At 40.2% G+C, this 25,496-nt stretch overlaps 1 protein-coding gene across 5 annotated transcripts in view; it reads right to left on the bottom strand.

The window, feature by feature from the left end:
• Positions 1-25,496, bottom strand: part of LOC6529544 (fibronectin type-III domain-containing protein 3A) — a 117,389-nt gene that overhangs the window by 18,758 nt on the left and 73,135 nt on the right. For 2 of the 5 annotated variants that reach the window (XM_039372915.2, XM_039372916.2), the window contains 2 exons: positions 21,165-22,128; positions 9,181-9,231 (listed from right to left, as the gene is read on the bottom strand). The exons of 1 other annotated variant lie outside the window; for it this stretch is intronic. In XM_039372915.2, coding sequence (XP_039228849.1) covers positions 9,181-9,231; positions 21,165-22,035 — 922 coding nt within the window. In that variant the 5' untranslated portion in view covers positions 22,036-22,128. The remainder of the gene's footprint in view (positions 1-9,180; positions 9,232-21,164; positions 22,129-25,496) is intronic. 2 more of the 5 variants (XM_015196619.3, XM_002090506.4) reach the window with 2 other exon arrangements.

Genomic DNA, 25,496 nt, shown 5'->3' on the forward strand with positions numbered 1-25,496 from the left:
GGCGGTACAATTAGTTGGCAACACGAATGGCCCAAAACAAAAGTGAAAAGAAAAGACAAAACGAGGCTATGTTCACTGATAACCGAAGCAGAAAATAATTTATTTCCCTTTCAGAGACAAAGACTCAAATGCACAGTGCAGGTCAAAAGATTAGAGCTAAGCGAAGTTAAGTATTTCAAAAAGAGGTTCTTTCTTTAGTTCTCCTTCTTAAGCAACTTCACCTACAGCAAAGGTTCCTATTAAATGAGGATGCTGCATGTAAGTTTTAAAAGGTGGCTGAATAATAGAACTCTAATTATCCGATACTAAATGTTTATCCACAATTGTTTAGTCAAACGCAAACACCAATACTAATGGCGACTTACGTGCTGCGCCATTTTGTCCAAAAGAAGATTTATAAGGCCGCAGCCACTAAGGATACTTCAAGGACAAAACATGGAAAAACGCCCCGGGACAACAAGAAAATTTAAACAGACTTAACTCAGACGCAGACCAATAAAACTTGTACAGGAGTGCAAGAATGAAGGAAAAACAGCAGGAAAACAAATGGCAGTCGGAAAATCCGGCGAAAAGGGCCTCCCCGGAAAGTTCTGAGTGTGTGTGTTTGTGACCCAGTACAGGTGCTAAAGAACACACTGACAAGGCAGACGGACGGACAGGCGGAGGTTGAACAATTTGCACCTGTCACAGTTTGAGCGCCACTGAACCGCAGCCAGATCAAATGTTTGCTCAGCTGTTGAGTTCCGGGGCTCCTCCACCTGCCACCCACCACTCCCACTTCCCAGCGAGGTGTCGCCTCGGATTTGGGTCAGTGGGATATATACCCTCTGTGTATATAGACTGGGGCCGTCTTGTGGTCATTGTTTTCTTGCCTCTCGAAAAGGTTCCCTGCCGTCAGTCGTTCGCTCCGCTGATTTGTATGCTTAGACCTTGGGGTTCGGTCATAAACATTAATCACAATAACCTTAATTAATCATCCTTTTTTCATATATATTTTTATTTGATTTTTTATGGCAACCCTTCGTCGCTAAAGAAAATTCAGGCGTAAAATACAAATTAAACACATTCAAGCGAAGCCTTTTTAGCGAAGCGAAATTTTCAATTTTCCGTAGGGTTTGCTTTAATTGTGTCTTCATCAGTAACTGGGACTTGATTGTTCTATATAAATTAAATATTTCTCTTTGCTAATAAAATTTGTAAATTATACGAGCCCTCTTTTGTATATCTGTGAACGTAATAATTTGTGATTGTTTACCAAAACTTTGGCGAATTCATTTTTGTTCTTTCTGGCCAAAACAAAAATGAAATCCCCCATTTCAACGGCAACTTTTACGTGATTTAAGCCCAATTTATTGACAGCTTGCGAGCACTTTTAACTGCCATCCACATATGTCGCTTCAGTCCCGCCCCTTTTGCCTTCATCATCATCATCAAGATTCAGACAGACTAACGACGCCAGCTGCTATTTGCTGGTGTGTTTGCAGTTGTTGTGCCTGTCAAACCGTAAATGGCGTCACTTTGACAGCCACCTAAATATATGCGGATATATAACGCCCTTTCACCCACTATATGTTTATGGATTCTCATTTCTTTTAGTTTACATATTTTATGAGCGTTTTATGACAATATTAATTGTTGGTTTCCTTCCCTCCCCTCCCCCCGTGCCGTGTTCCTCGTCACGCCCCTTGATGAACTTTGGTTTGTGGAGAGAGGAGCGCCAGATACACGGTGTAATTCGGTCATGCTAGCAATATAATTTTCCTAATTTATTAATCACATTTAATTTGCTAAAAAAATGTTTTGTTAAAATGTTTTTAGATTTGCCTTGACTGATAACATTTAATGAAACCATAATTCCTTCGAGTATAAAGCCAATACTTTCGACAGTATAAACAAGCATTAATTAAATTTGTTTACAAGCATCATTTTTACGTCAAGAATTCGTGGCTGCATTTTTGTTTTTTAATTACTTGTTGCGCTGCTTTGTTCGGGGAGGCGACATTAGTCGACAATTTCCAGCGAAGTTATTTAATTATTATTTCGTTTGTTTTTCTTTCGACATGGCCTTTGATTGAATGCGTTTTGGCTCTTTGTTTTGCATTCCGCATTTTTATTGAATTTTTTATACGTCTTGTTTTGAAATAATAATAAAAAAGTGTATATTTTTCATTGGAAATTCAGCAAGTATTTCATTTGTTCACTGGAGATTTCGCAAGCCTTTGGCAAACATCTTGGCACTTTTGGCTGCCATGCAAAATTTGTTTATAATTTTTTTGCTTCGATTTCTTTGCTTACCTCTGCACTTCATTGTGTTAATTTTACAACCATTTTTTCCATCTCTTTTCGTGACTTTTTGCTTGGTTTTGTTTAGGTTTTCACTCTTTCTTCATTTACGTTCGTTGAACTCATTCGATTTTTTTGAGATTTTGGAGATTTTGTCTTATTGTTTTTTATTTTTATGTTTTGTCTTTTGCACGCGTCGTGTTCGTCTTTGAAATTTTCGAGGGTCCGAAATAAAAAAATATGCCAAAGTTGAGCGCTCTGAAAAAATATTTTGTGTTTATTGTGCCCGAAAATGTGAAAGTTGTCGACGATTTTTGGTTTTATCCGCTTGCTTTCTTGTGAAGATCGACAAAATGGGTTGAAAAGTGGAGTGAAACGAATATGACAGCTGAACTCATGACATTAGTTTTAAATAAGTATAAAATGAAGCTTTAAAATGTATATTGCTTTCCCAAAATAAGTGAAGTTTTTTGGACAAATTTGACACGTTCCCAAATGCCCATATTAATTTGAAATTTAAACAAGTTTCGCAGTGCCAAAGATATAGTTTTGGATTAAAGATATTCATTTCGTTTGCAATTTTAATCTGATACTTGGCACACTCGACTTCTCGTTTTGATATAATTCCGTTTGCCTTGCCTTGATCCCATTTATTTTGCTGGAAACTCTTGCCATTTATTTGCGCTCCTCTGCTTTGCGGAATTATTTTCAATTGAATTGTTTATTTATTCTTTATCTTTTTTATGAAATTGTTTCTGCTTATCTCTGCATCGTTTCTTTCTCCGGCTGCTCTGTTTTTGTTTTTTATTTTTTATATTTTCTCTCTCCAATTTCATTCACTGTTTGCCTTTGCCAAGGCAATTTTCCAAAGCATGCATTTTTATTTTTTGTGCGCAAAGTTATGCGCGTTGTAATTGCAAAAGTGACAATATCCGCTTCGTGCTTAGCTGCAGCTAAAAAAATAAAAGAAAATTTGCAAAACTCGCAACAAAAGCGGCACGAAAAGTATGCCACAAAACGGATGCAATAAACACGCAGCCCAAAAGCCTGGACCAAGTCATGAATGGCAAAGTGAAAATGGCAGTGCCAAAGCCGAAGCGAAATGCGCAGAAATTAGCAAAACGGAAAACGAGAAAATTCCAAAAACGGCGATGGCGATGAGATTTTTTCAACAGCGAAAAGATTTTAATAAAACCCAAGAATGTATTATCCAGCAGATTCAGCAGCATATACATATTCGCGCATAATTAGATGCTTAACGGGTCACACAGATACAGATACAATTTTATAAATTGCACTCGTCTTGTTTATGGTTATTTTTTGTGCCAATTGTTTTCTCTAAAATATTCAAAGTCACGTTGTCTTTGCCAAATGATCTCCTTTGCACTTTTCCCACGAACCTATTACCATCTGAACATATTACCATCTGAATCTCAATTCACAAAGTCCCACACACGATGTCTTCTGGTGGCCATAAAAAGCGTTCAAGATTTTGCCCATAATCAACTCTTGCTGATGGATATTTTCGCAATTGACCTTGGGCTTGGTTAAAGTGGTTGTTGTTTCGGGGCTTTGGTTTGCGAATTCGCAAGCTTGGGACTACTATACGATACTATAAATCCATCTTAATAAGCACTCGGTTAATGGTTTCTTGTGGCGATTGTTTCTTGGGAAATCTTTTCATGCATGGTTAAAATATTTATATTGGTATGTATAATTTTTTGTTTTATTTAACAATTTAAATTCAAAGACATTGCATAAAGCAATGTTTTTAAGCGAAAAAAGTGCTTTGTGCTTTGTGGCTCATTAGTAATTCCCTTTTTGAACTTCATTAAATGTCCATATCTATTTATTTTAATTTACACTTGCAGTGTGAGACAACTGTGCGTCCTTAGATACCATAATAAGTTGAACTTTCAAATTTCGCCAGCACTTCCAACAAAGGAATTCCTTTTATCAGCTCAACTTTTCCTATAAAACTCACTGTCTGATCTCATTCAGCGATTTCCCACACCCCAGAAACTAACTATGCAACTATCGTAGTACGCAGTTACAGTTTTTACCAAGTATATAAATTTTTCCTGGGTGAAATGTGGAGCGAAGTGCATTACTCAGCTGGTCTTTTGTTTTGCATTTAGTCGAGTGGCGTTGTGTGGGCGTAATCTCGAGGCATTGTCACTCAATGTCCACTTAACGGCACTTAACGGCCAAATGCTCACTAAACACGAGCATAACGAAATTTGAACTGCATCCCTGAGATACGCGCTCGACAAAAGAGATGTATGTACAGACACGTGTAGATATAGATACGCGACACAGATACATTCGCAGATGCACTGCTCGCAAGTGGCTGCCGTCAATTATAACATTTGTGACAGTTGAAACTTTCAAATTAACCCACACACACACGGCGAATTTGCGAGTTCGCTTATCGCAGAGCAGCATGCAAAAATTACGTATACGTTCACCAAAAACTGAAACTTTGCCTGCCTTTTCCAACAGCCAAAACTGAGTTAGTTATTTAAAGTTTCAAAGTTTTAAATACCCTTACAAAAATTTTTGAATTAGGAGTCGCTTTTATAAAACCCATTTAGTAATATATTAAATTTCTAAAGTAGGATGTCCTTTAATCAAGGATAAGCTGACTACAAAACTGCTACTAGCTAGTATCCAATTCAGAGAAGTGCTTTAATCATCTGCTTCGGCGATCAGATTTGTGTTCAACAAAGTAGTACCCTGCCCAAAAAGCGTAACAAACTGAGTACGAAATACTGTCCCCTCTTTGCATCAGCCAAATATACTGCCAACTGAAAAAAGCGGCCAAGAAGAAGTTGAAAAACCCGCCATGGCCATTGGAGGAGGCATTAGACGACTTCGAGTGGCAGCCAAGCGGCAACGAGTGACCCAAATACTTCAGCTTTGGCTTCGACTTCTACTTGCTTCTACTGGCTTCCACTTCACAGATGTATAGAAACAGAAACAGATACAGATGCAGACTGTGGCTTGAGATTCAGATACAAAGAACGGCTTGAGAGATACCAGATACAAGTGCAGTCAGGTTGGGCTACTACCAAACTGCAAACTGCAAACTGCACGCTGCAAACTGAAACTTCAGCTAACGGTAAATGGAAAAACTGCGTCGACTGCCAATGCAGTTAACCGCATTTCGCAGGCGGGTATCTAATAGATACATTTCGCATGCCGTGACTGCCACGCCCTCTTGCGCCCCTCGCCTCCTCGCCCCATACCGCACTTCACTTTTCGCATGCAGGCACGCACACATGACATTCTTTTCGCTTCGGCTACGAAATTTCACAAATTTTCAGAGCTGCAAGCATTGCAGCAATTTTTTTTCGATATTTTAAGCTGCCTTTATTCACCAACTGCATTTGACACTTTTATGGTTTTTGTTTTGCTCTTTTTTCCGCCAGCAGCATTAAAACTATTTTTTAATTATTTCATTAGCAGGGCGCGGTACACCAAGCCAACCGAACAAAATCAGAAAAAACGAGAAAGGGAAATGGAAGGAAAGGTCTGCTTCAGACATGTTGACATAAATTTATGCGGCAGCTACTTTAGCAGGTCTTTGAACTTGAATTTAATTATGAAACTTAAGTTGGTCAGCAAAATATAAACACAGTCAAAAGTAAAAGTTGATCAGGCAGGTGACTCACAGGCTTGAAATGGTAACGACTCATTCAACCAACAGAGGCATATTTAATTAGGTGAAAGATACAGATACGACGGCTTATATTAGTTAGAGCGGCGTTAGCAAAACACAAGAAAGATACTAATATGTTTGTTTATTTTATTGGGCGTCAAAAAGATTTAAACTTTTCCGGCTATTTAATGTGACTCATATGGAATTCATTTGGAACGGCCAGTTCTTTTGATTAGTGGAGAAGATTTCTTTCCCAGAACCTATGAAGTTTTGAAGTGCCAAACTCAAAGAGGTTGGGACTTGCGTTAGCAATTGAGAACTTCGATTGGATGAATCATCGGCTGTGATTTATGGTGGCTTATGAATGCGATCCACTGACGTACATCGTTCTCTGTGGCTCTACGAAGAATTCTTCGGAGAACAATCTCCATGGGCAGTCTATGCATTGTAGTCACATGTTCGGCGATAAGGTGGCCCCTTCATTTCCCGTCTCCCCGATCCGCGTATTTATGAATGAGCAAGGGGAGAAATATCAGAATGAGCAGGGAAAAACAAGCGAAAGCAGAGTAAACGTTGAAACGAACGCAAATTGAGGATGTGAGTCACTCTCTGAAGGGCAGCAGCTTTTAAGTGAATTATATTTGGTGCATCTGCCGCTTGGCTTTTAATTTGCATCTTGTAGATACAGTACTTGGCTGCACACGCTGTTAAAGATACAAATGCGCAGTGACAAACAAACGGTAGAAAAACAAATACTCCAGTGCCAATTTGCCTTTTCCCCTGCACAGTTTTTTATCCGTCTGTGTCTGTTCCTTGACCTTTATTGAGAAGAAATTAGCTGGACAAGCTAAATGTCACGGGGGAAAACTTATCCGCTTAGAGTGGCCTATGGGTAGGAATTCACCAGGAAATTTTGGTTTACCGATTTGCATAAACCGCAATCATGTATGTAAGCTCATTTCATATGCATAATTATTAACATGGTGTTTGTCCAACTAAGTAATCAGTTGCAGTTGCTGAAGGCGATATAAAGAGAATTTAATCAAGTCGATAGATTTAATTGGCAAATTCAAGAGATGCTTTTAGGAAGCCACTAATAGTTATTTAACCAACTAGCTTTAAATGGCTGAGGGTAAAATGAGTTTAAATACCACTGAATAAGTAAGATGACAAAAATGTCAAGAAATATTTGTTTGTTTTTGTGGCTTTGCTCGACGAGTTTGGTTGGTTTCGACAAAAGTTGCAAGCCAAGGTGAAATGAAAATTTCATAATTAGCAGTAATTGCTGCCTAGTTGTGCAAATAGAACACAAGTCGAAGGAGAAAGTGGGCGGAAAAAGTGCGGGTGTATGCAGAAATGTGAAGGGGATTTCTCCCGTTTTTTGTTTGATTTTTGCTTTTGTTTGAGCTCATGCAGCGGCATTTTGTGACTCATCAAAGGCAAATTGGAAAAGAGTGCCAGACAAATACTTAAATGAGAAGAAGGAAAGTGAACAGCCCGTGAAGGAGTACGAAAAACCTCAAGTGACCGCCAATCCAGTCACTCGCTTTTCCACGGTTTTCCCACAAAAAAACCTGATGTTAATGTGGAAAAGTGAATGGCAACCTGGGCCCCAACCATTGGATAATTTGTGGCAAGTGCTGCACTGCCACTCCCACTTCTACGCCTCAAGTAGGTGAGTCGAATACCCACACCCAATAAAAATGCCAAAGAGTTTGGTGTCCTCCCTTCGAAAATGCAAAAGCAACAAATAACAAAAATCAGACCAACAAACAAGCAAATACAAACAAGTATCAATTGAAATTTTCTCGGAAAAAACTGCAAAACAAAGTGAAAAAGATATCGCATAACCATTCGCTGAATTTCAGTTGGGTTTTAATCAGATTTTCAGAGTTCGCTGACACGAATCAGCGATGCAGGAAATATTAAAAAAAAAAAAATTGTTAAGGCTAAAGATTGGCATCGAAATTTATAGCCTTGTGATTAAAACATGCAAGCAGCAATACGATTGGACTGAAAGCCAATTAAAAGTATTTTTAAATAGGTTTTCAATTGCTTACATTTAAAAATTTTTTGTGAACCTGTTTGCCAAATATAGTAATTTTTCCTAATGTAGATTCTTGTAAGTCTTAGAATATTCATAGAGCATTCAAGTTGTCATTTTATTCTACATCCTAAATAAATCGAACTGTCTCTATTTCTCCGTCTTGCTTTTGGGTGCGGCGTGTGCCGGCTTTTAATTGAATTGAATTGAGTGTGGCCAGCAGACATGTGAGTCTTGGATTCCGCTTCATTTGAGCGCTGCTCCAGATATACGTATGTATGTAGCTTCACTTGGACGGAGGACGGGGACACCCTGAAGCCCCGAAACTCTGACAGACCGACAATCCCCGAGCTCTGCACTTTGCATGCGACTTGCGCCTGGGGGCGTTGTGCGAATGGTTAGGGCGTGGACCTGCCAAAGTTGTTGACGGCGTCTGGAATCTTGGCTTTTTCGGTTGGCGAGTTGGGGAGTACTTTATTATAGGGCGGCAACAAGTGCCAACTACTCGAAAGACATTTGTCAGCTCAAAGATTGCTGAATTTGATTGCATGCAATTTTTAAAAGCAAAATAAGCGGAAACAGTTTGGATATTACAGCAGGAGCAGGATCGTAAAGAACTAAAGTAACGCTAAATATTTTAAATAGCCACGTTCAAACCCAAGGAGCACCACATCTTTAGTATTATCTTCCGTTTTTTCCCGTGCATGCAAATTCATTTGCCATATTCCTTTGCACCCATTCCACTCAGTTTTATTGTATCAAATTATTTCACTGAAGTGACATCATCATCGGCAGCATCTTCAGCATCTTCAGCATCTTCAGCATCTTCAGCATCTTCAGCTTGGAGAAGCAAGCATCTTCACCCTGACCTCGTAAAACTTTTGCCGCATTTTCGCACGTGGCCATAAAAAGGCCAAAAGGGGGAAGGATGTGCGCGGGAAGTGTGGAGTGGGCGTGGCCACTGCAGGATACGGGTATGCTTGCCAAGACCCTAGAGAGATGGACTTTCCGTTGGGCGTGAGGGAGGAATCCTCGCAAGGATTGCATAACAGCCAAAGGCAAAAAAAAGTCGGAGACGAGGAAATAAAACTGAAACTTTTACGTCTGACCTTGTTGAGCGGTCAGTTGCACACAAATAAACTCCTTTCAGAACCTAATTGAATTTGAAATGGAATTTGTCACTTGCACTTACACTTCAGGTCGAAACAGTGCGTATACGTAATCATCTTTGATTGTGGCTTACCTGCAATGGAAACAAAGGTCGAGATCAAAAGTTAGTATTTTGATAAAAGTATTAAGTTCTTGATTGAATGTAATATATTTAGGCAAAGTGGTCACATTGTACAAATGCTTACACGATTTAAAGTGCTTAAAGTCTGTGCGAAAACCAATTATTAATTCATATACACAACATGGCCCTGTATGAATATTGTTTCAATATATTTAATTGTAAATGTATAATATTGCTCATTATGGCAACACGTCCTTATGGCCCTTGTTTTACACAACATACAATCAGAGACGCAAAAAGCCGCAAATATAATTGCAAACAAAAACTGGAAATTTCCACTATTGCGTAGGAATACTCTTTCATCGAGAATAGGAGAGATTCGCAGAAAAGTAAAATTAATAAAAAAAATAATATCTTATATAAAACAAGCCAAGTTACATAATTACACAGTTGGTGGACAAACGTTTCATTTCTCTTAATTGCAATTATGCCTACATCGTAAATCACCAAAGCCAACATTTTAAGTGTTAAATATTTAAAACGCACGAAATAAATTCACAATTGAAAAACAGGAGTTGATCTCGTCCATACCAATACTTATGTATCAAGTCTAATTGGTTTTATATTTTAATATTTACCAAAAGTATGTTTGAAATTTTTAATGAATATTTCTCAGATATATGTGCATTAATTGAGAATTTATTCAAATGCTAGTTATTTCCACTTTCTAAAAGGCTCGGTATCTGTGCTTTTGACTAAATGTGTGCTTTTGGCGAGACTACGCTTTTGAGAAATTGAATTATACAAATTATATTTTTGGAAATTGGTCTGGTCATTTCGATTTTCAGCTAATGAGTCTGGGGATGGGCTGGCAATTAATTGCATAATTTAGTTTCCCGGCGTTTGTGCTGCATGTTCCGCATGTGTGCCAAAACATTTCCAAATTTCGTCCGAAATCGTTTGGGGATTCAGAATTTCGGGTTGGCCTAGAAAAGCATGATTATATTCAGAAACAGCACATTTTGTTCTCGGCCTTTCAAGCGACACAATTTGATAGGAAAACGCATTTGTTATTTTTTCGAAATTCCTCCAGACAACATGTGGATTTAATGCCATGTCGTCGGCTGTACTGACATATAATACTCGTATCAGTGTGTATGCATTATTATGATGAGGCTCGACACATTTTGTGGTTTATGAGGCAGCTTGGAGTGGCGCAGTTTTTGTGTCTTTATTTGTACTTTTTTACTGGTTTTGGTGCCAGAGGCCTTTTTTTCGTTTTTTTTTTTTATGACTACACACATCAGTGTTTAAGCCATAAATATTACAATATTTGACAATAAGTCCGTTGCCATTCTTTTTTATCAGGTCTTTTATTAATTTATTATTTTATGAGAGCAAGCACTTAGGCGAAATAAAGAAATGCATGATTCCAAACTAATTTAAATACTGGCCCATGATAAATAAATCTTTAATCATAGTTTTAAACAACATACATAGTTGGAATAAAATATGCTTATTAAAAAAAAAATTTTCCCATTTTACTTTAAATGACAACTTTAATAAAGAAGCCAGAAACCAAAACTACGCCACCTTATCAGAAAGCCATTGTATGCCAATTACGAGCGCGTTGAAAACCAGTGCCCCAAAGCCCCATGAAAATATTATCATTTTACAAAAACTTTTTTCACTCAGGAGCAGGCCATAATAAAAGAACACTTTGCGTGGAAACAAATTGGTTCACTTAACAAGCCAGGCCAGTTGACCTTTTAACCCATTCCACAGCACCACAATTGACCCCCATCAGAGAGCATTAACCACTAAAATCCCCTTTCGACCACAAAATTCACCCAAATGACCAGCAAACAAAGGAGCGAGAAAAAGGCCAGCGGGAAAAAGTGTTACTGTTGGTGAAACGGTTGGCAATTTATTTGGTCCAGACTCTCGGCTATTCGAGCGGAATCGAACGGAATTGAGGCCAATTTTTTTGGGGGTGGCAACGACAATTACAACAATCATAACGTGCCCCAAACAAGGAAAAATAAAAGGACAACGAAATTTTATGGCCAATACATCGAGCGATATCGAAATCAATATAAATCTGCCGGCACCAAAGATACGACACGGTTGGGGATTCAAATACATATAGAATTTGCGGGTCAGCTCTTTGACGCGCAGGTACTCAGGTTTATTATCAAAACTGGGAAGTAGGTTACGGTTCTTATCAAAGAACAAGCTGCGAAATTTTTAAGATTCTGAAAAGTGCGGGAGTCATGCCTATGTTTATATATTACAAATAATAAATAATATCTAAGAATCAGCCTTTTAAAGCCAGTCTTTAATATTACATCCCCTTTATGTGCCACAGTTATTTTTCAGAAAATAAAATATTTTTAATAAATAAAGCGCTCAGAAAAGTACAAAAAAAAGATGGAAGCAAAAACCCACAATAAAACAGTCGAAACAAAACGCAAAAGGACCAAAATCAAGAGTTACAAAAAGCTTGGGATCCGAAGAGGAGAGCAGATAGAACGGGAGCAAGGGAAGGGAGTCACATGAATGGCACTTAACTTGCCCAGAGATGGAAATGGCATAAGAATGGAAAAACGGGTGAGGAAAGCGGGCGGGAAATGGTGGAAAATATGGGGAAGCTGCTGGGAGAGGGTTGGAGTGCGCCTTGAGGCCAGAGAACCAGACTGAGAGATAGACAGAGATGAAAACGTTACAGTTACAATTTTAATGCGCATTGCATGTGTGTCCCATGGCCCTGCCCCCCATTTGCCACCCATTTTCCATCCATTTCTGCCGCCCCGTTCCCCTCATTTCGCCCCGCCAATTGTAAGATTCCCTTGTTTGATGCCAATTTTTTGCATTTGCCTCTCTGCCCTCCTCCATTCGTTGGCTTTTTTCGGGTGCTGTCTTAGGCGGTGTCGCCTCTCGCCCCCTCGCCCCAATGTTTTCCACCATTTTCCGCCCAGCTTTCCTTTTAGCTGCATTTGCCGGTTGTTGAACCCATTTTCTAGAAGCTTCTGCCGTCCATAAGTGGCCCTGGCCAACAGCAACAACTACCAGCCACTGAACTGCAACAAAAGCAATACAAATCAAATGAAAGCTGCGCTGCTGCATCTGCCTCTGCGATTTTTTCATTAGGGCAAAAGAAAAATGCGGCGATATAAATAAAATGTGTATACAAAGAGCACAAGAAAATACTGAAAAAATGTTGTAATACAATTAATTTCGGCTTTATATGTGGCTGGTTAACGGGGCTTTTATTGGATTAGATTTATCGGTGAACCACTTACTTTTAACCAACTATAAAGAGACCATTATATATTAGTTTGCTCTTGGTAAGTATCCAAATTAAACTTAATTGTACTGTTATGTTACTGTGGAAATTGAATTCATTTTCAATTCGATCAGCTGTGTTTACGGTATTTTCCTTCTTATCAGAAGTACAACCATATCTTTTATAACTTCTTAATTTCTCAAGTTCTCCAGTTTTTAGGCTGTCAGTCGATACTTATTAGATGCGTACATATTTTAATTAAACGGATATATGCGTTGACATGCAGACGAGCATAGACCAAGCCTTACTTTTAAATTGCTCTACCACCACCTATACCACCCACCAATCCGTCAGTCCAGAGGAAATGACAGCGGCAACTCATTAAAAAGCAATTAAAAGACTTTTTTGTTGTGCGGGACACAGGCGTCTGAGAAGACACTCAATAGCCGCTGGCCATTCGCAAGGTCAACACGCACATAGTACGTATGTACGAGTATATAAAAATATATGTAAATTTGTAGATATATATGTGGCAATCTGTGTATATGTATATGATGTATTGTCTGGCGTGTGTCTGGCTCGGGAGCTTCCAGGCCTGTGGCAAACAAAAACATATTACGCATACGCCACCGAAGGACACGCAAGGCAAACAAACAAGACGAAGGCGGCCGCAAAAACAAGGACAAGGTGGATAGGCTGGAAGTTGGGAAGTTGGAAGCCAAGGGCTAGATTCTCGACCAGATACGCAGGATATATAGAGTAGGAGGTATCAAATAAGTTAAGCGAGAAGTTTCGAAAGGAACGAAAGGATAATGAACTATGCTTATAACATATCATACATATTACTACATAGTAAAAGTTCTGTGAAATGTTCAAAAAGAAAATTATAGTTATAAAACGCTCTTATTAGATTATTACCCTAAACATTTATCATTTTAATTAGCTTTCTCTAAAATGGATACCCATAGCATCATTAATCTAAGCTGGTTTTGCAATACTACCAACCTAAAAATTACAACCATCCACCGCAACTACGAGGATAAATAAACCTTCCACCCCTTTCATTTAAAATCCAGGCTTACTCACAAAAAAGTGCTCATTGTCATAAGGAAAAAAATGCCACGACTTTTAAATTCGCCGCTTGTTTGTTTTTTGTTTGAGGCTAACGAAACGTAGACAGAAATGGCCAAAACGTGTTGACAGTTTTGCCGGCTGCGGCTGCGGCTTCGGCTTCGGCTGCTCCAGCTTTTTTTACATCTTCATCTAAATTTTCCCCCGAATCTCGCCTTAAGCATGTCCTTGAGCAGGACAATTTATTGCCGCTTTAAGTTATTTTGTCATTCTGCATTATTTTGTTTGGTTCTTCTCGCGATTTGTTCTGCGTTGATTTTTTCACTGCTCAGTTGGTTTCTTTCTTTTTGTTGTGGGTGCCTCCGCCACACCCTGATTTCAATACGAAATTGCGCAATGTATTAAGAAAGCATTTTCAAGCAATTTAAAGGCAATTTTCCCACTCTCACCCGGCAGAGAAAAAATTTATGCGAACTTGTTTATTCTCTTTACTGTGAATTCGATTCATGGGATTGTTGAAGTTGAAGGGGAATTTATCTGGTACCCGACAGTGATTATTTGGCCAATATTGCGACTTACTGCGGCTTACACGGGCTTTAAATGCGTGGGGCAAAGGCATATTAAAAGATATATCTTCAAAAGGGACTTTTTCTGGCCTATAAATTAAGCGTTAAAGGCCTGACTTCATTGGCCATTGCATTGCTAATGTGCAACTGTCGTAATGGCAATGACTTCTCCAAAATGTGGCAACCTAATTGGGTTGGCACGAATTACTTAAAAAAAGTTAAGCTTTATTAAATCACAACTGGAATTGTGTGCACTTTATTGTTAGAGATTGCTATACTGTTTGCTATACATTTGTTTGTCGATGCATGTGCCATTCAAAGTTCACGGTCATATTTACCGTTGGATTTGCCAAAAAAATAATACCCGTACTTGTGCACAAGTACACAGAAAGAAATACCTTAAGAAACATTGAGAATACTGTTTGAAGAGGTATTTAATTGGGTATTGCTCATACTCAGGACAAATAGAATGTATCATTTATTTAGATTTATTCGGTAAAATGCAATAAAGTATAATTATAAATGTACAATTTTTTTGGCAAATTTGGTACCAAATTAGATCACTGGCCTTTGTTTGCGTGTATGTACTCCCCACAAACCAAATCAAAGCAAGTGAAATTCTCATTTGACACGCAAAAAATACTGTTGTTGCTCCACATATTTGTATTTATTTTTTTGCTCATTTTCTTTGTGTTTTCCATGTGGGGAACAGAGATTTTGCGCTCGAATATCAAACGCAGCAATGAGGCGGGGCGGGGCGGGAAAATCAATTACGTGTACGCGTCGCAAACGGATGTGGCAGTCTACAACAGCAAAACCAACCACACCAGCAATAGCAGCTTTACTATCGAAAACAACAACACCAGCAACACCAACATTGCCACTTTAAGCCGGAAATGTGCGACAACCACAAGAGCTGGACGGGATTAGGCAGCGGAGCAAGTCGAGGGTCAAGCTCCATTCCACAACTCGGATTTCTGGAGCGACCACGTGCCTGACATTTCAATTAAATTGCCAAAAAATATCTATGCGCTGGGAGATTTATATCCCGAGCACACGCACCAAAAACTTTAAGCTCGAAAAATGCAAACGAATAAATTGCGCTCCTTTGGCCAATTCCGAGCATACGAAATAAAAATATAAAAAGTAAAAAAAAATGTATGTGTATAAAGAAAATCGAGAAACAACTTCCGTTCGATGAGAGTTGCATAAAAATACGGATCACAATGGAAAATACTTTTTTGGCCAATGCCAAAATGAAACACGTTTTTCGCTTTTGAACAATTGACTTGAAAAAAGAGTGATGGAATTCTTGATTCGGCAATTGGGAATTGCGTATGTATTATTATTTTACAATTTCATAAATTATTTAATATGAAGAGTTCACCAAATTTTGGTTTTATTTAAAATGAAAAGGCTTAACTGTACAAAACATTAAATATGAATACAGAAACTACTCAAAAGCACGTAAATGATTTATGCTGCCTTACCTATTAAGTTTAAGAAATTCTAATTTGAATAATAAACAAATTTAGCTTCAAACTCAATTTAACCTTCTGTGAGTATGAAAAAGGTTCACATACCGCATTTGCAAGAATATACAAGACACTCAAGTGATAAGTTCCTGAACAATTACCCTCTTGAGTAAGGCTAATGATTTAGCAAAATTATATAACTGCCTGAAACTGATAAACTCCAGTGAAACAGCTTGTGTAACAAATTGAATATTAAACGGAGGTGCAGTGGTGATATAACTTTCCAGCCATACACGTATGTATACCCAGTGCAGCTCAAACTGTGCAAATTGCAATTAGTGCCTAGTTGAGAGTGTGAGACACTGACTAAATGAGTGATTGAGAAACTGACAGGCCGATGCACCGAGCAGACCCCGTGCCCGAATGATATAATTACGTTTCAATTAGTGCAGCAGTCTGCTGCCACATGCCGCAAAACTTGCAACAAATTATATTAAATGAGGAAGCCAGATGCAGGCAGGCGGATGCTGCGAAGGGGGATTTGGGTAAAGCCCATTAAGGCGGTGATATACTGACATTGATAGTAGAGAAAACGTTTCAGCTCAAGTTCTCTGCTGTGCAAATGCCGATTTCATCTAGGCCGTTGCCGCTGGTATGCAAACAAATGTTTCTGCTGATACCAAAATTAATTAAGCTCCAAGAGTGGGGTTGCGAAAATAAATAGAGTTGCTGGTGAAAAATATGGGTCAGAACGTCAAGTCAATTGTGAACGGGGACGTTGACAGTTCGAGCTCATCGCTGAAACTTTAAATATGAATATTCTTTGGAGGTTGGGCGGTTGGACCACAAATTTATGCAACCTCATGTCGCCTTTCTTCCTGCCCAACTTTTCCACTTTTCCAAGCCGAAAGCAATTTGTCATCGCCGTCTTTTGACAGCATCGTCGTCGCTGTCATTAAGTCCGTCGAGAAGGAAACTCCCCTTGAAAAAATTAGTTGGATCCAATGGCAATGGCAAAAACTGACATTCGTGGGATATAATGCTCCACTTCAAAGTGAGGCATAAAATTCGACGCGAGATGGGCAAACTATCGGGTGAATTTCGAGTTTTGGCCAACCTTCGAATGTGGCATAAAATCGGAGGCAACGTGGCGAAGTCGTTGAAGTGTACGAGTATATATGCAAATGCAGTGGGTTACTTTCCGCGGGCCAACAACAATAAAATCAAGCAAAAGCGAGGAAGCCAATAAATCTGTGCCGCCAAAGCGGCTCGTAAAAATGGACAAGTTTATGTGGATTTAAGGGAGGCAAAAGGGGTTAAGAGCAGCTGCCATTTATTCCAAACCGTACATACCGCCACATACCGTTCATTTCAAAGGCTCTACGCTTCTTAGCCCTTTCTACCTACATATGTATGTAGGTATACCTGTGTCGCCTGGCTGGCTGACTGCCTGCAGTTTGACAGCCACTGACAAGACATTTTATGCACTTTTCTTTTTACGACCCACAGGAATTCGCCGCGAAGAGCTAAGAGCTTGTAATATGACATCACAAAGGAAACACAGGACCTTCGACAATGTCCTCACTGGCAAAATGGAAATGTTTGCTTATGCCTCACTGAACAATTGTTGGTGGGAATGGGGGGCGGGAAAACCCTGGGAAAAACGTTTTATGTGCGAATAATAAGTAACAATCATTTGTGGATTCTATCAGCAGTGTTTGCACAAGTCCTTTTGTCCTTCCCGCCATTTTTTCCCCTAATTTGTATTACTTTGTGACACAGTTTTCTTGGCTTTTACAAGCAGGTGCCGTCTCGACTCGAATTACTTCGCATTACTTTAGTAACGAAGAGCTTGTGCTCTATTTCATAGGAAAAAACGGGAGATGAATTATTTTTTGACATCTCGTTTAATTTTCCCAACGGCCATCTGCCAAACATTAAATGACGGAAGAGAGCCAAAAAGTTCAAAGTGCGGAGTTCACAGCGTGGTTTTCCACACTTCCAACCTCTGGGCCCCTCCCAGTATAATAAGTCTTAATAAGCCGAGGTCGTTCGATGTGCGGGTTAATTAAAAATTATTACCAAAGAGATTAACCGAAAATGGGTGCTGGTGCTGGCGCTGGCTGGATATATGTAATACAATGTCCAGATATTAGTTTCCAGCTCCCTTATGGCTTTCCTCCCTGACTTTCCTGTTTACTCTCAGGGACTCTGATCTGTGGACAACTGTTTATGTAACACTTAGATTTCCCATCATCGCCCGTTTTCTCTTATTTGCTCTCTGGTTTCACATATTTCTCGTAAGTTCATTGACTGAGTGTACTTAATACCCAAGATGTTTGCTTTTCTTGTATTTATGGGAACATTATTTGTTAATGACCTCAAACATGTGCTGAACTACGACTAAATAAGGGGTAGGGAAACGTATATAAAGCGGTCAGCTTCACCAAATCGAATGGACATAGATCCATCTTTTGAAATTGTTTAGTTTATACATTTTGTAAATATATGAAATAGACTTATATACTTATCGTATTTATTTGATTGCCGTTTAGAATTTGCATGTTATTGAAAACCCAAACTGTGCAATCTAATAATTTGAATCTCAACTCATTCGCTTTGGCTTGCGCTTTTGCTTAAGATCGCATCCCAAAGAAGTGTTTCTAGATTCAAGATTACTCAAACAGCCTTCAGCCACGTGCCCTTTTATCAGCCTTCAACTACAATTCGTTTCAATACATTCCCTTTCCGCTCTTCATTTGTTCTGCGCCCATTAAGGCTGACCGCATAAAAATATAGGGTGTGGGCATATAAAATAATAGAAATTATGTTGATTAGGGACTCGGTCTCGGCAATCAACACCATGCGGGGTGGCCAGTGACAAGTGAACAGTGACCACCCACTTCTTCGGATATTTACTCCAGAAATACTACCATATCTGCGCCATTCAGCTAAATATTTTTTGCACCACCAGAAGGAGAAGAGGATAAGGGAGCAGAAACAAGAGCCGTCTCAGCATTCTTATAATTATAACATGCTCAGCATCCATATCAATATAGTAAAGTTGCTGTCGACCCGGGCGCAAATTCCATTAGAACACACAGGCGCACTGGGGTGGGGCACTACGAGAAGTAGGTTCTCCGGGTGGCATGGGACATGGGGAGTCTGCCTAAGTCTCAGGCCCAGCACGCACTCAGAGCCCATTTCCTCTGCAAGTTTATTCGATTAACAACAATCAGGCCGGGCCAAAGTCGATTGGAGCTGAGGGAAAAGGGAAAATGCGAAGCTGTCGGAGAAATCAGTATACAAAATATTCAATTTGAGGAATGAATTTTCTGATTCTGTGTTTTACTTGATGTATACAACACGATAGAGTACTTCAAAACACATTTAATAACAAATTATAAATGTTGGCCTCATTAATGTTAAATAAAAATATTCCACTTCTACATAAAGAGCCATGTGTGATAATTAATTATAAAAACTTCTTCAGATTCTGAAAACTTTTCGTCATGATACCTATAACTTATCAGTGCAACAGAGTTCTTGCAGTGCAAGGTAAGCGACTTAAATTACGATTTTCTGTTTTCATTATAGGTGGCAATTATTTCCCCCAGGCAGGCGCTCTTGCCAAATGAGCAAAGGAAGCCAAAAGGAGGGAAACAGGGACGTAGGTTGCACGGGGGGTCCGATGTGGAGGCAGAAAAGCCATTTACACTTCCCCGTAATTGTAAATTATGTGCAACTTAGAGCAGAGAATACTCCCGGCTTCCTGGCACTTTCTACCGGGTCTTCAATGCTGACATCAAACTAAGTGACAAAGTTCCATGGGCGCTGGGCTTTAAGAGGGTGGGGGTGTGGTTTAGGAGGGGGTGATGGTGGGTGGGTGGTATAACTGCCAGCCCCACATGCAAATTCAATTAGCACACGGAGAACTCACACAGCTTGCTGTCTAGTGTAAGACGAGGGAATAGAATTAGAAGATGCGCCAAAAAACAATCAAAGAGATACCAATATTGAAGTCTTGTCTTGAGTTACGCCGAGTCGATCAATGGGGTCTCTTTGTTGCGGCTCCCACCAAAAACCACAATTAGGGTTAATGACATTGATAAATTGAAAATGTTGGTTATCGGTGTTTTTGGGTTGCGTGCAAACCTGATCCAATTCAATTATATATTTTGCCAACACCCTACGTAAGTTTGTCTACATCTGATTTCTTCTCGAGTGACACATTTCTGTTCTATTTCTGTTCGTACATATATGTATCTGTGGACTGGATAGTCGGTTATTTCGGCTTGGTCAGTTAAGTTCCAGTCCAACTGGCTTTATTCTATGGTCCATTTCAGTTTGTGTGGGTGTTTGGGTGTAGTCGTGCTAATGTCAAGCCACAAATGCGAATTGCTTGTTATTTCGCTAAGCTGCGCGTATAGGGTGTTAATAATGATATCTCAAAAAAGAGCTATGCAAAAGTAGTATCTTGTGGGTTAAAATCGAGTAGACTACTAGTTTTTTAAATTCCCAAAACAAAGACTTGGCACCCTGTACGATTATTGTATGTATGTTTCTTTCTTCTCATGCAAATCTTTGAATAGACGACCATTGGTCACTTCATATGCACTAAGAACGCGAACTGGAACTTAAGTCGTTGTCGAATCTGAAACTGGATGCCGTATCTATTAATACAAGTATATATGTACATATATGTTTGTATTTTTCACTCTGGATGCCGCCTTGTTGCTGTGGCAATTTGTTATGGCAATTCAAATGATTCCGAGTGCAGTCAGTGTGAGCAGAGAAAAAAGGCGATTTAGCGCTAATTTGTTGCCTGACGATATTAAAAGACCGGCGTAGTCAGAGCTGCGTTTCCGAAGGGGGATTTTCAGCAGGCAGGAGGAGAGATAAATCAAATGCAAAGTTTACTTGTTGACTTTGCGGACGGCAGGGCGGTGGTTTGAGGTTGAGGTTTGCTTCTCAGCAGATTTAAATGCCAAATGTATACAGCTTACTGCTGGAGGGAGGTGAAAGTGGACTGGTTGGGTAAGCTAAATATGGCTTTGGTCTATTTTTAGCATTAGGGCGGAGCACTCCCTCTTTCCGTCCATTTTTGTTTGTTTGCCGCTTACCAAGTTTTTTGGCAGCTTAAGAGCTCGGCAACTGCATCATCGTGGCGAAGGCTTAGCGAAGTATCTTTTGACGAATTGAGATACTTAGCCAGGGGATTACTTCAGCTGTAATTAGCTGCACCAGGCGATGCTCAAGTGCTTTACAGTCTTAGGGGATATTTTATCTCTGTTGAGAACCGTGGCATTTTAGAGTGAAATACGGAACATTCCAATATGAAATACTGAATACTAAATGTACATATAGAAGATTGAATTCCTTTAAGCAAGAACTTGAAATTGCCAATATCTGCAGCGTATGTATATCTACATATTTAAAATCCTAACTAAGAGTTAATAGGAAATGACTATGTTAAATTTAAATGAAATTACCACAGTCCAGCTAAAGGCTTAAGAGTTAAAGGTTGCATCACGACTGAGGACTCACCGTATTCCGTGGACATTGCGCACATGGGCTGGTGGTGGTGCGGGTGTGGGTGATGCGGATGTTGCGGACAGATGCCCTCGTGCGGATGCGGTGCGATGTAGTATTCCGGCGGATAGAACTCGCCCGGATACTGGATATACAGCTGGCCCGGCGGCAATGGCGCAATGCCGTTCGTCCCGTTACTCAGACCGTTCACCTGACCTCCGGAACCGCCACTGCCGCTGGACAGGCTGCTCACGCTGCTGGCGGAGGAGCCGCCGCCGCCGTTGGGCGAGATGCCACCACCACTCGCCACACCAGACCCACCGCCCCCGTGACCGTTTTCGTGGGGTGGCGGCAGATTCGGGGGCGCTGGCGGCAGTGGGCCGTGGTGCAGGGCATGGGGCGGCGGCAGGTGGTGGTGGTGCTGCATGGCCGCCATCAAGGCCAGCTGCTGTTGTGGGTGGTGCAGCGCGCACACGGGCGGCACAATCTGGGCGCCCTGCGGCGGAGTTGCGGTTTGTTGCAGCAAAGGCGGCGATGCCGGCAGCGAGCAATTCGATGAGCCGCCATCCGAGGGAGAGTGTTGCTGCTGCTGCTGCTGCGGGGCATGTTGCTGCTGCAACTGCTGCGGTGGCTGCGGCGGCACTTGCTGCTGCTGCTGTTGCTGCACCAACAAGTGTTGCTGCGGTGTCGGCAACATCACCATAGTGCAGGCGGGCGAGGCCGGATTGCTATTCAAACTGGTCGTTGATGAGGTCGTGGAGGAGCAACTGCCACCAGCATTATTGTTGCTAGTTATTGTCCCGTTGGTGTTGCTTATGCTGCTGTTGCTAATGTTGCCGTTGTTGTTGCTGCTGCTGTGTTGCTCTGCAACATTCAGTCGCACCATGGTATTCCGTTTTCAAACTCTGTCTTCCCCGTTTCTGCTTTTAGGCCACTCTTAGCATTTTTCAGTTTAATTATTTTGCGTTACTTTATCTATCTGCAAAAGAACACAGTGTTGGTCTTAAATTAATAGTTGCACACATGCGGAGTGCCTTCGTCTCTTTGTTACCAATCCAATAACGTTATCATTTCTTTGCTGCGATAAGAGCGGAGACAAAACAATCCACCCACCCAGTGGCCCCCGACCAAGGTTATCAGTGGAAATACTAGGCATTCTACGACTCTGTCTTCCAAGAATTTTAAGAGGGGAAAATTCACAGCCAGTTTGGTTACTACTTTTTCATTTACAGCTGATACAGTAGCTGTTTTGTGATAATCAATAAATTACACATGAGTTTATAGTGCATCTCGTTAAAAACCTTTGACTAACTGAGCGCTAGAAAGCTAAAAAAAAACATCCGACTTGTAGTGAACGTTTTCATATTTCTAGGCCAAATAAGCAGAGACCACACATGAAATGTCAACACATGCACATGTGTTGCGATATCTAATTGACATAAATGCGAATGTTTATGGATCATAGATAAATGACGAAAGACTTCCGTTCCACACAGAATTTCCAGGAACATGAACGGATAAGATGAAAGATGCTGGTCAGAGATAATATTTACCATGAATTTAGTACTAGACTAAATCAAATTGAACTTATCTCTCAAAACTGCTGCCAGCTTCCCAGCATACCAAGCCTACGACAATTGTTGTTTTTTGTGCTGCCTCTGCTCAGTCAAACAATTGCGAATTACAACCAGAATTGCGCATTGTGTCAATTTGACAAATAAGTGAAATATTTTCACAAAAGGCACAATACTAAATACAATGAGTGTTGGAAGGGGGGGAAACCGAGGGGGTTGATTGCAGGGGAATCACCACCCACATGCATTCATGAAAAAAACAGAAAATACGACAAACACAACGCAGATAAGAGTGAAAACTAGCTAATAAGAACAACAACAATAACAGGAATAACAGCAATACCAGCAATAACAGCCACAGCAGTACAGCAGCGGGCACTTAAATGAAACCCCGCAAATAACAAATAGGCAAAAAAAAAAGTGGGAGAAACACAAAACAGAAAGACGAAACTGCAGAACAAAACAACAACGACAAAATTAAAACGTAAGCGTGTCTTAATCGTTCGATTTGACATTCCCCCGCTCACTTTTATGTACTGAAAACAAATATATGTATATATTTCCTTATATAGAAACTAACATTAACATAAAAAGAATATGTGGAAATATTATAAAATAATGTTTACTATAATCCTAATATCTGAAAACACTGAGCTTTGTTTTAGGTAGTATAATCTTAGTGCTGTTGTACAGGAGAAGAATAGTTAGCACCACGAATTTCGAAATAAGTAATAAGTAAATTGTTTTCAGTTTGCTTCAAAATATTGAAACCCTTTGCCTCAGTGCCCACTTTCTCCAGCTCCATTCCACTTGTCTGGGTGTTTGTACCACCCGTTTTTTTCTGTATGTAAGGAAATTCGATGCCTGCGCTTTGTTGTTGGGTGTTTTCATTTAGCTGTTAATGCAGCTTTACTTTAATGGGTTTCTTTTTGGCCCTTTCGCTCGTTACGTCTGTCCGCATTTATCGCACCTTCCACCAACGACTGACAACTGACCAAACGTCTTTTTTATTTTTTTTTTTTGACAAAGGTGTTGGGTGTTGCATATTTGAGGAGTGAAAAAGGTAGGGTTCAGTGAACCTTAACTGACGAAATCATTTCCATTTCGGGGAGCACTGAGTTTCCGCATCATCGTCCAGAAATGTGAAGCACGTGAAAAGTGAAAGAAATGCATTCCGTAGAAGTTCCCAGTTCGATGAAAAAATACAAATGATATTGAAGGAGGAATAATGAAAGGTTTTTGGAATAATAAATATGTACTTTATACTCTTTGAAAGCAGTAATATATTCTTATAAAATTAGCTAAGGGAAGAACACATTCCATGATTAATTGACTTTAGTGCTCACACATTTAAATGCAGTAAAGTTTTAATTGCCAATGATTTATAAGCTCGCAACTATGTTTCCCACAACGCCGACGATTCCTTACAGTTCTGGCTAACTGCTTAGAGATACTTCAGAAAACCACTCCTCCTGAAGATGGCAATCTGAATGGAGTTACCAACTTTAACACAGCCCCACAGCAACTTGCCAGACATTACATTATCATGAGCCAGAAGTAGAACAATCTGTTTGCGCTTAGGAATTTCCATTGCAAATGCCTTGCGTGGGCTGCATTCTAATTGATTTAGTGCGTCTGCAACGCCAGCAATTACCACCAAACAGTTGCTGTTCTTGCTGCATAATGCTGTGGGCCAAGAAGAAGTGCCACGCGAGGCACCTGGCCAAGAAGTAGAGTCCAGAGGGGTGGGGGAAGCTTGAGGAGGGGGCGCTGCAGTCACAACAACAGAGTGAATGAAGTGCGACTGTTGTCACCTGTCTCAATATGCACTCTCGTACCTGTCTCAAGTACTCCCGGAGACCTCGGTCTTGCCCTCTCTCTCTATCTCTCCTCTTTCTCGGTCCCACCGAAGACCCTCACCTGCCGCAGCTCACACCTTTGCACACACCCACCTACACGGGCACAAAGAATGTTAAATGTTAATTCAATTGGTGATGGTTAAATTCACATTTGGAATAAAATTATTCTCCGCTTGTGAAGATAAACAGCGCAATGCTTTTTTCAGAGAAACTAGTTTTCTTGGAAATAAGTATAGAAAATTTATTCGACTGAAAGTTTTCATTTTTAATTAAATTTCAAAAACAAATATAAGCTTAAAATCAAAATAAATATTACTGGAAATAATCAATGAGTTTTTGCAGCTAAATTCAAAGCCCATCAAATAAATAAATAAAATCCCTTTAAAGGGGATCCCCCAGATTATAGATTCAAGTAATACTCTAAAATATGTTTTATTTGAAATTTTTGCATTTTTCGGAGTGTGACATGACAATAAGACACGCACCTCCAGCGACGCCAGTCTGCCAGGTGAGCTGAGGTGAGCTCAGGTGAGGGGGCGGGGATGGGTGAACTGAGACGGAGGACACCACGCGGAAATCTACGCAGCTTAGCAATGTGCTGCTTTCAGTTTTTTGTGTTTGTTTTCCTTTGGTTTTTTTCGCTATATTTAATGGCAGACAGATGAAGAGGAGACATTCGTAGACTTTTTTTCTTAACACCCGCCGCATTTGTGTCAAAAGTGTCTAGACCGGCTTCAGGTGGTTACTGAGTGAAAACTTGCCCCCGGGTTTTTATTTTGTCAGTAGGTGGTACCTGGATAGTGGGTGGTGTAGCTGCGGGTGGGCGCGTCGAGGCCACTCAACGGCAACGCATTTGCGACACGTTGAGCGTCTTGATGAGGCCATTTGTTGGAGTATCGGGGGAGCACCTGTCC

This window comes from Drosophila yakuba, chromosome 2R (assembly GCF_016746365.2).
Source record: "Drosophila yakuba strain Tai18E2 chromosome 2R, Prin_Dyak_Tai18E2_2.1, whole genome shotgun sequence".
Lineage (NCBI taxonomy): Eukaryota > Metazoa > Arthropoda > Insecta > Diptera > Drosophilidae > Drosophila > Drosophila yakuba.